The sequence below is a fragment of the Juglans regia genome, chromosome 10 (assembly GCF_001411555.2).
Source record: "Juglans regia cultivar Chandler chromosome 10, Walnut 2.0, whole genome shotgun sequence".
Classification (NCBI taxonomy): domain Eukaryota; kingdom Viridiplantae; phylum Streptophyta; class Magnoliopsida; order Fagales; family Juglandaceae; genus Juglans; species Juglans regia.
Genome location: NC_049910.1, coordinates 18,499,726 through 18,510,521, shown reverse-complemented (window position 1 = coordinate 18,510,521; position 10,796 = coordinate 18,499,726). Strand labels below are relative to the sequence as shown.

At 37.7% G+C, this 10,796-nt stretch overlaps 1 protein-coding gene across 1 annotated transcript; it reads left to right on the top strand.

The window, feature by feature from the left end:
- The first annotated feature begins 2,420 nt into the window (after nucleotides 1–2,420).
- Nucleotides 2,421–6,719, top strand: LOC108987020 (methyl-CpG-binding domain-containing protein 5-like). Its single transcript, XM_018959863.2, has 3 exons — nucleotides 2,421–2,935; nucleotides 5,754–5,876; nucleotides 6,003–6,719. Exons 1-3 carry the CDS (start codon nucleotides 2,555–2,557, stop codon nucleotides 6,231–6,233), a joined length of 735 nt encoding a protein of 244 aa, XP_018815408.1. The 5' UTR covers nucleotides 2,421–2,554; the 3' UTR covers nucleotides 6,234–6,719.
- The last annotated feature ends 4,077 nt before the right edge of the window (nucleotides 6,720–10,796 follow it).

The following is a 10,796-nucleotide window of genomic DNA, read 5'->3' as shown; positions in this document are numbered from 1 at the left end:
CCATAGTTTGATAACAATCAATAAGAAAGTTCTTGTATGTATATAAAATAAAAACATGGTGGAAAACCTGAGGGAAAACAAAGGGGAGAGACATGCATGTGCATGTGAGTGGATTGTTTGAAATTCATAGAAGAAAAATCCGGTAGGGAGGAGTTTTATTATGAAAATGACTCATGAGCTTGGATAGAAAATAATAATAATAATAATGATGATGATGATGATGATGATGATGGAGCCTTAATTTGTAAAAAAATAATCTATCTGATAATTTCTCTAATGGGCTTTAACTCTTTTATTGAGTTTAACAAAATTATTCGTAATTTATTCCTAAAAATAAAAATATAAGATCGGGTTGTTACACCCACCCTCTGGATTAAGAACAATCTTTAGCATATCCGTAATAATGCTTAGATTAAAGGCAGCTCAAAGCTTTTGTAAGTCCCACCATTTTGTAGTTTTATCAATTAAAGTATCAACTTTATCATCTCTCCTTTGTTCTGGTACGAAGACTGATTCTTGCTATAATGAGTTATGACCAGGGATCTAGCAATCTTACCATATTTTAATCTTGCATCAAGAAAATTAGAATGTGGGAAGTATTTTGCTTTAAAAAACTTGTGAAGAAGAGTATCATTTTCTTGTAAAATTATCCATCCTTGTTTTGCTAAACGAGCCATGTTAAACTTCCTGAGATCTTTAAACCCCACACCACCATGGAGTTTTGATGCACACAGCTTGATCCAACTTACCCAATGGATCTTTCTTTCATTTTCTTTTCTACCCCACCAGAAGTGTGCCATCATATCATTCCTTCCAATTCCTTACATAAACAATCAGGCAACTTGAAACAACTCATAGCATAAGTTGGGATGGATAAAGCCACTGCTTTGATATGAATCTCCTTGCCTCCTTGTGATAGCTGTTTCTCCTTCCAAGTTTGAAGTTCCTGCCACACACGATGTTTGATACTAGAAAATGCCTTTGCTTTTGCTTTGCCAATCATAGGTGGTAACCCCAAATATTTCTCATATTGTTGAGCCATACTACCCCATGACATGATATCTTCTCTCATATTAGCCCATATGTTTTTGCTAAAGACCATAGAAGTTGCTGATTTTCTGTCCTGAGGCCAACTCATATTTCTCCAACAACTCCTGGATCTTTTGATTTGTACTGACATCAGCCTTACAAAATATTACACTGTCATCTACAAAAGGCAGATGGTTGATTCTTGGTGCCCTTTGACAAATCTATATCCCTGGTATGCTATGTTGTCTATCTGCTTGTCTCAATAAGTGGATCAGCCCTACAGTGCACAGGAAGAAAAGATAAGGGGACAAATGATCAATAATCTTCTGCTAGGAACGATATATCCAGTTGGTAGCCCATTGATAAGAATAGGAAAAGAAATAGAAGTAATACACTTCATAATGAGATGAATCAGTTTAGTATCCAACCCTAAGGTCTTTATCATGTTTTGCAAAAAATCACATTTTACCCTATTATAATCCTTACTCATATCTAGTTTAATGGACATATACCCCTTCGTGTCAATTCTTTTTTATTTCAAAAAATGAATACACTCGTATGCAATGAGTACATTATCAGAAATTAACCTGCCTGGTACAAAGGCACTTTGTGACTTAGATTGGATCAGCTTAAGCCTATGAGCCAACACTTTTGAAATAAGTTTATAAGTAACATTACAAAAGTTAATAGGTCTGAAGTCAAATACATGCATAGGAGATTGTTTTTTAGGAATCAATGCAATGAAGGTCTTATTCAAAGCTGAGGGGAATTCACCACCAATAAGCACATGTAGCACAACCTTTGTCATAGAATCTCCAATGATGTGCCAATATTTTTGGAAAAAGATAGGGGACATAACATCAGGACCAGGGGCTTTTGTAGGATGCATTTGTTGCAAGGCCTGCTACACTTCTTTTGTTGTGAAATTTGCAGTCAGATGTTCATTCATTTGGTTTGTCACTTTTCTCTCAATGTTTGACACAAATTCCATCGATTCTCTTTGAGTTGATGAAATAGAGGGATTGAAAGTAATCTACAATAAGCTTATCCCTCTGGTCTCCTTTTTTTTTTGCACCATTTTCATCCTGCAGCCATTTAATAAAATTCTTTTTTCTTTTGTGAGAATATTTAATATTAAATAGTAGTGACTAATAATAAAAAGTAGGTAAAAAAGTAATAATAAAATAATAAATAGTAGTGAGGAATTCTGAGAATATCTGAAATACTTTCAATACTCAAATTAGTTAAAAGAAAAATTTTTAAATTTAAATTTTTTAAATAAAATTATATCATATAAATAATGTATGATATTAAATAAGTGTAGTTCATTTTTTCAATGGGAAGGGAAATGGGAATAAATAAGCCGAGCCCAATATACAGTGAATTGATGTTGCCCAAACTGTCCATAGAATTCGAGCTTTCTATAACTTGATCACCATATCAACGGCTCCAATCTTCCCAAATCAGCTATTTCTGGTTGCACTTCACTTTCCGACCCAACTCCTTGCACACTCCTCTCACTCTAATGTCCTCATTGGGTCAGGATCCGAACCCGCACTGGAATTCACTCAAACGATACCCGAACAGACCCGAAGAAGTCCTGACCGCCGGGCTACCGTCCGATCCACTGCTTAAATCCGGCTCCTTCATTGAGGCCACCGCCTCCGGACGTCAGGGGACTGCTGAGACCCCACGCATGCGCCGATCGTCAGACGGCGCGTCACCTTCCATGGCCTCCGAGAAGTCTAACGGTGCGGAGACACCGCTTCCAGAGAACACGGCGTCTCCAGCGGGAGCCCAGCAGCGTCGTGTCGCTGCGGCCCCGCTGCCGGATTGGTTGCCGCCTGGTTGGTTAGTCGAAGATAGAGTTCGGAGCTCGGGTGCCTCAGCTGGAGTGATAGATAGGGTAAATTAAATTTCAGTTCTTAAATTACTATTCTAAAACCATAGAATTCAATATTTATCCTAGAACTGTGTAATGTCCGCAAATGGCCGTGGGGCTGCTAAGAAAACTGACCGAGAAAATGAAATATTGAAAGAAATGTTTATTATAAGCTTTACTATCCGATAAATGAAAGCTTTTTGGTCTCTGAGCCAGAGAGTCGTATCAAACTCGCTAGAGTTGCTCTTTCCTGCTTCATTATACAGATTTTAAGCTCTTGAGTTGGAAATGTTTCGTGAATTAAGTTTATACCTATTTTATGGTATATTTTGTGCTCTGTCAAACCAATAGCATTTTATCTCGTTCTTGCGTGTTTGACGCATGTTGTCTATTGGCCTGCTCGTCCTTGCAACTCCTTAAGCTTTAATCAGTTCGGTTAGGCTTACCGATTTTTATGTTGGGATCTTTCCTGGTTGACTTATTCAAGTTATAGGTTTATTGATTTGGATTTATGATTTATGCCAAGCGTCTGCTTGTCACGCTCAATTTGGCCTATCACAGAGCTTCTCCATGTTAAAGAAAGAAAATAAAGAAATATCTTCTCAGTATCCTGTATAGATGAGCTGGAAAGCCTTGGGGTTTGTTATTCCATTTATATTGATAAGGTCTTTGAAAAGGAACAATGACGAAGCTTGCAGATGGATAATCTTTTCGCTTAGAGACTGAGTCATGTTACTGACTAGTTGATTTTTCTTTCTTTCCATCCATGCTGTATTTATTCCTTCATTATTTTGAGGAATAATATATATTTTTTTCATCCTGGGTAATGTTGTAACGCCTGTATTGTGAAGGGACTTAATTGAAGAAACTAGAAAAACTTTCATGTTCACTCTTACTTGTGTCACCGAACATGTAAACAATTTTTTTTTCATCCTTGGTTTTCTTTCATTTTGTTTTTTCCCCCCAGGGGGTGGAGTGTAGGTCATTTTGTTTTCAATTGCAGAAACTCTTGGTGTCATTTCCATGTTCGGATATGGTTGGAAGTGGAGCTTGATAACTTCTTCCGGTTTTTCTTGGCACAACTACTTCAAATTCTCAAAGCATTTTGGAAGCAGTCTGTTGCTTGAATCTAATACTGATACATCCGCCCTTTTACTCTTCACTGCAAAGGACTTTCATGTGATTAGAGATGATAATTGTTTGTTTAGTTGGTAATAAGCAAAGTTATTGTTTTAATTGCTTTTGGTTGAGTTTTTGAGCTCACTTTTCTAGGCAACTGAATTGTGCTTTTCTGTTGGTAATATGAATACCAGTTAGTATGGTGTATGGTACAATGGAGCTACCATGAACTAAGTTGCTGTTAGACGATAGGTTGTTCTTAATTGTCACAAATGTAGACTCTTTCTGCCCTCATAATGAATAGATTACTTTCTAGAGGTCCTATTTAGAACTTCAAGTTCCCAATACCTCGAATCTTTTTTTCCACTGCTTCAGCTTTTGGGATATATCATTGGTTTTCTAGGAAATTGCAGAAACTCTAGGTATGATTTAAACAATCTGATATTGCCTTTCATATTACTCCCCCACTGAAGGTGATATTAGTGACCTTTCAGAGGTAAACAATTTTTTGTTGCATGTGTTTAGAAGTGGAACTTGGTTAATTTTTTTCCTGTTTTCTAGGCACAGCTAACTTACAAGACTGTAAGTTAGTTGAATCTATCTAATCCTGATACACCTGTCCTTTACTCTCCACTCCTAAGGGCTTTCGTCTGGTTAGTGATAATTAGAGCTAATACCACCCTATGTGGGCTTGTAGCTGCCCTCTCCGCATCCGACCCCCACCTGGTGTGGTGGGTTTATAGCCCTTCCGCCCCTGGCCCTCCCGCCCATCCCCTTTGACCTGGTGAACTGCTTTTTCACCCATTCGTCCATAAGTCTGCCAAAAAACATCAAAGCTCAAAATGTAAAATATTAAAATCACATATTCACTTGAACAGAGACCACTTGTGGGTCTCTAGTCATGAGATACCCATTGCTGTTGGTCTATGTTTGAGCATAGGGCCATGGGTCTCCTTGCTCATGAGAGCAATGCGAAAAAGAGAAGGAGAGAAGGAGAGAAGGAGAAGAGGAGGAAAAGGGAGAGGGAGAGGGAGAATGGCACAAGACAAGTGGTGTTTAGTTTAGGGTTTCTCAATGATATGATATATACATCTATATCAAAGGGCAGGCAGATATATACCAGGTTGGATAAAATCAACCCGAACCCACCCGCCCAATAATATCGTTTAACAACACTCGCACGGCTTGCCCTGGTTAACAGGTGGATTTCTGCCCGTTTTCCTTGTGGGCTGGGCAGATATACAGGTGGGCTGAGTAATGGGTGCCTGTTACCCCTCCCAAACGATGATAATGTTTTTTTGTGCTGGAAAGAGAAAAGATTCCGATATCTCTTTGTTTTTGGTAAGCAAACTCTAGACTCTGGTATTGATTTTAAATGCTTTTGGTATAGTTTTTTAGGTCTCTATTCTAGGAAGCTGAAGTGTGTTTCTTTGTTGTAATGAGAGAGTTTGGGCGTCAGATATAATATAATTATACTGTCATTAGTTTCTTCTGTAACGAAAAAGAAAAGGTTGAATCTGAAGTGAGTTTCTTCTGTTTTTGTCACATCTAGAATGAATTGTTTGCAGCATGAATAGGGTCTACTCCTAGTTTTTATAAATCAACATTTCACAGTTCTGGTTGCTTTGATGACTCCAAGCACTCTAATTTTTCTATCCTATAAATTGGCTATTGAATTCTATAGGTATCTAAATAAGGCCAAAATTAACTGTGTTTCGTGCAGTATTTTTTTGAGCCAGTTTCGGGCCGTCGATTTCGGTCAAAAAATGAGGTTCTATACTTTCTAGAAACGGGAACCAAACGGAAAAAAGGAAAATTAGGGGAGAACTCTGATGCTGATACCATGGTGAGTCAAAAGCAGACGGTTATTTGATAATTTTGATTGAAGATGTTGGAAATTATTCCGTTTCACTCTTGTAGTGTCCCCTTCTCACTGACGTGCATTTTTAAATTTCTTTTTCCATCTATCGAGGGCTCTGAAGGCCAGAAAGAAAAGAAGTCTGCCACGAAGGCAAAGAGTTCTGCGTTAAAATTTGATTATTTGAATGTGCCTGAGAAGGTCCAATGGGTTCTCACAGATTCCTCCCAGGGATCCTGGGCTCCTTACATTGGTGAGGAAAAGGTACCTGAATCTACCATGCAAGAATGGGCTGCTGCATTCACGGCTGCCACCTCCAAACACTACGGTAAGAGAAAGGTTTGAAGGTAGCAAAACTCCCCGCTGTTGCATCATTAAGAGTGTGATCCTCCACTGACCAATACAGGTCCCTTTTTGCTTTTCTTAGTTTTAGTTCTCTAGGTCTCTGTTAATTTTTAGAGAATTTTGATTTTTAAGTCTTTCAATTAATTGCCATTTGGCATTTCTTGTAGATATGGTTGATTGTTCGTACTTCTGATATTTGCCTCTTTTTTATTTTATTTTGTAAGTACTTTTGATATTTGGTTCTTATCCGGTTTTCTTTGTCCCTTTCATAACTATGTAAATTTGGGATGAATTCCTGTTCAGCTCAGTTACGTTAACGTTGTAGGAACTCAAGATGAAATGGTTGGTACGTTGGTCGTATGAATATGATGCATAATATGTAACCAGAATTGTCTCATGCTCGCATGTGGCCGAGACCTGGAGTCAGTTGTGTTTGATCATGCTTTGTATAGATTGTTGATCTTTACAGTTTGTTTTGAAGTTTTACGAATTTTGCATCTGTGCATTTGTTGTTTATATTTTGTTGATCTGCGGCTGATAGGGTCGGCAGGCTTCGAACTAAATTTAATATGTTGAATAGGGTTTTGCGGACTTCTTTCTTCAACTTATACATTCATCATTCCTCAGAAACTTTGGTTTAGAATTTATCTTCAACTTATATACAATGCGGGGTCTTGTATTGATTGAAATTCAGAGCACCACTTTTCTACGTCCATCCTAATTAAAAGATTTGAACAAATACAGGTTGATATCATTAGGCTACATTTGGATAGTGAGAATACTTGAGAAGTGTTGAGAATGTTTCTGAATAGTTATGAGTAGAGATTAGAGTAGTTTGTGGATCCCATTGAGAGTATTTTCAGTTGTTTGGATGTGTGAAGTATGTTGAGTTATTGATTTTTGGATAGGTAATTGAAAAAGGTGTGAGTTCCATAAATATTATAGTGATTTTATTTTTAGTAATAAATATTATAGTGATTTTATTATAGTGATTTTTTAATATTAATAAATATTGTAGTGATTTTTTTTTTTTTTTATATATATTAATGATAAATGTTATAATGATTTTATTTTTAATTTATGTATAATAGTGATAAATATTATAATGATTTTATTTTTATATAATAGTGATAAATATTATAGTGATTTTATTTTTTATTTATATATTATTATAATGATAAATATTATAGTGATACGAAGATGTTCATTGCGTTTGGCATGTGGAGTATTTCTAATAGGGTTGTACACAAACCGGCTAGACCGACTGCCGCCCACTCAAACCTACCGCCGGATTCAGGAACCTGCTGAAACCGACAGAGAACCGGTCGGCTGGCGGTAGGAAATTAAGAAAACCGACGTCGGCCAGTTCGGTCTGCGGTTCAATCCCGGTCTAAACCGACGAACCGGCCGACGTCTTATATATATATTTTTAAAATATATTTCTTATATAAAACGACGCCGTTTCACTTAAATAAGTGAAACGACGTTGTTTTTCCCTTGAAACTTAAAAAAAAAAAAAAAACATATGGAACGGCGCTGTTTGGCTTAAAAGCCCAACAACGTCGTTTCAAAATGGATTTAAGGAATGATTGGCCCCTCTTCTTCTTCTTACCCGCATCTTCTTCCTTCCTCCATTTCATCTGCAACTCTTCTACTTTCTCATGGTAAACGGTGGCACATCCCTCCTCTGTCACAGAGACGCCGACGGTAGACCGAGGAACTGAACCACACCGCGCCAAGACCGATAATATCGGTTTTCTCTCCCTCAATCGATCGGTTTCGGCCGGTTTTTTCATCTCATGGCAAACATCGGTTCGGCGTCGGTTTGGCACCAAAATCGCGTTGAACCCATCGTTTTTCAGCCCTAATTTCTAATAGTACAAGAATACTTGAAAAGTGTTGAGGTATGTTGGCTACTCAAACGTAACCAATGTGTACGTTGGGGTAGTGAAAATACTTGAGAAGTGTTGAAAATGTTTGTGAATAGTTATGAGTAGAGATTGGAGTGAGTTTGTGGGTCCCATTGAGAGTATTTTGAGTTGTTTGGATGTGTGAAATATGTTGAGTTGTTGACTTTTGGATAAGTAGTTGAAAAAGGTGTGGGTCTCATAAATATTATAGTGATTTTATTTTTTGTAATAAATATTATAGTGATTTTATTATTTTTTATATATTATATTGATTTTATTTTTTATTTATATATAATAGTGATAAATATTATAGTGATTTAATTTTTACTATTTATTATAGTGATAAATATTATAGTGATTTTTGGAAAGACTTTGATACGAAGATGGTTCATTGCATTTGGTATGTAGAGTATTTCTAATAGTACGAGAATACTTAGAAAGTGTTGAGGTATGTTGGCTACCCAAACGTAGCCTTAAGGCTTTTCTTCCAACACTTTTCTAAGGACTGAAATAATTCTCCAAATAAAAATAAGAACGGGGACTTGGCAAAGTCCAAGTTCTCACAGTTACCGCATCATCCAATGGCCCACTTGGCAGTGGTGCTACGTCATATTCTTTAACATACTTATTACGGCAGTTTGCCTTCATCGTATGACACCTACTAGCTTTAAGTGCAACCTCGCTTCGATATCCTTTCCACAAGGATCCACTTGAGGTCCGTTGACTGTACTTCATTGACCAAGGGGCTATCACTCTATTTTAAACACTCCAGAGTGGATAGAGGAGTTCCACTAGGGCATTCTCTTGTCCTAGCTTTTGGGGTCGTGACAAAACATTTACTGACTCGTTTCTTGAAAACAATGAACCTAAGCATGTGACATGGACTTATGATGCTTTGTTCCTTTCATGGATCATGTAATCATGTATGCCATGATTCATGCATTCATACAAACAATATACATCCTGCATTACAGCTTGAAAATATTAGAACATGCGAATACTTGATTTACACATACGAACAATGGCATTCAACGGTTAACAAAGGGTAAAATAGATTCACAACCTCATTCACTATGCTTGGTTGAAACATATAGTACTTGGAAGCATGATTTTACAAAAGCAACATGGACTTATAACATCTAACATGTTTTGTATAACATCATCAAGCAACATGCCAACATAATCATAAATATTCGAATACAAGGCATGATATTACAAGAGTTTTCATTCAACCAACGATCAATATGGCAATGCATATTTAGGTAAAACTGAGTATATAACATGATAAGAGATTTCATCCAACCCAATATCAAGCAAATGCAAGTTCACACGTCATAGACACATATTATCAAAGAGTAGGTTGAAGGTCTACTTACAAAAATCCAATGATTACAAATAGCAATCTAAAAATGCATATCGAGATTAATCAGACAGGGTCTTCCAAAACCCTAATCTCTTAATGTGAGTGTGTCTCGTGTACTTAGCTCAAGAACCTCATTCCCATAGCAAGAAGGGCTCCTTAATATTCGGACTTTACTCTCAAATCTGAAACTTCATGAAGAAATAAACCCTAATTTATCTAAGTCTGGTGGTTATGACTCTCCTTCCTTTTCAATGTTTCATATTCACTTGCTTAAGGCAAGTGGTGGTTTGGGTCTCTCTTTCCCTCTTGAAGAAAAACCCTAGCCCTCCCAAATGTGTGTGTGTTCGCATGTGTATGTGAAACCTCATGAAGTCCGAAACCCTATTCTTGTTTTTCTCTTTGGCCGTATGTGTGTGTGTAAGAGACAAGTGAATGGTCCTTACCTCATATGCTCTTCCCCCTTGGACGGCGTTGGTACTCCTTAGAGTGCTTGAAATGGTGGTTAGAGGAAGAAGGTAGGTGCGTGTGTAGTGTTTAGGTGGAGAGAAAATAGTGTAAAGTAAGAGAGAGTGGTGTAGCCGCGTAACACAAGGAAAAATTAGAAAATGACCAAAGGACTACCCATTTTCGGCTCCCCTTACTTATAGGCGTCTTTTCCCTCCTTGGAAAACCAAAGGTCTTTTGGACAAGTGGTGTGTGGCTTCCCCAATCTGAAATCCTAATTTCATCTATGCCTTCCTCCATGTGTCTAGGTTCATTGAACTTGGTGGTAAAAAGGTCAAACTCAATCCCTAAATCAATCTTGGACAACTACACGTGTGCATGCTTGACATTTGGCGAGTGGGGCGTGTGTGTGTATAGTTGTCGAAAATCATCTTGTCTCCCCAAGAAAACCTTTTCTCCTTTCTAGATCTTGGGTAACATGTGGTTGGTTCCTAGGTGGGTGGTCGTGTGTGCAACTCCTTGACCTAGCCGACCCTCTCTCTTTTTCTTACCTCAAGATTCTTCTAGAATCCTCAGTGGGCGTGTGTGTCATTTCACAAGCAAACTTTTCCTCTTCCTCGTGGTTCTCTCTCTAGGGTCTTGATAAGTGGTATCATGTGAGGAAATGTGTGTGTTGGTCGAAACCTAGGGACTAGGTTTTTGCCCCATCCCAAAGCAATTTTTCCACTTCTCAATCATTTCACTCTTCTAGTAAGTCATGCATGAGTGACACTTGGAATTTCCCCCTTGAAACTGAAACTCCATCTTCTTAGTGGGTCGTGCCCTTACCTTTTGAACTCCCCTTGG

What these genes read in the sequence shown, in the direction of transcription:
- LOC108987020 (XM_018959863.2), top strand. Translation starts at nt 2,555, where the DNA reads ATGTCCTCATTGGGTCAGGATCCGAACCCGCACTGGAATTCACTCAAA. An exon ending in CAGCTGGAGTGATAGATAGG is followed by an intron (nt 2,936 to 5,753) that starts GTAAATTAAATT and finishes TGTTTCGTGCAG; the next exon opens with TATTTTTTTGAGCCAGTTTC. An exon ending in ACTCTGATGCTGATACCATG is followed by an intron (nt 5,877 to 6,002) that starts GTGAGTCAAAAG and finishes CCATCTATCGAG; the next exon opens with GGCTCTGAAGGCCAGAAAGA.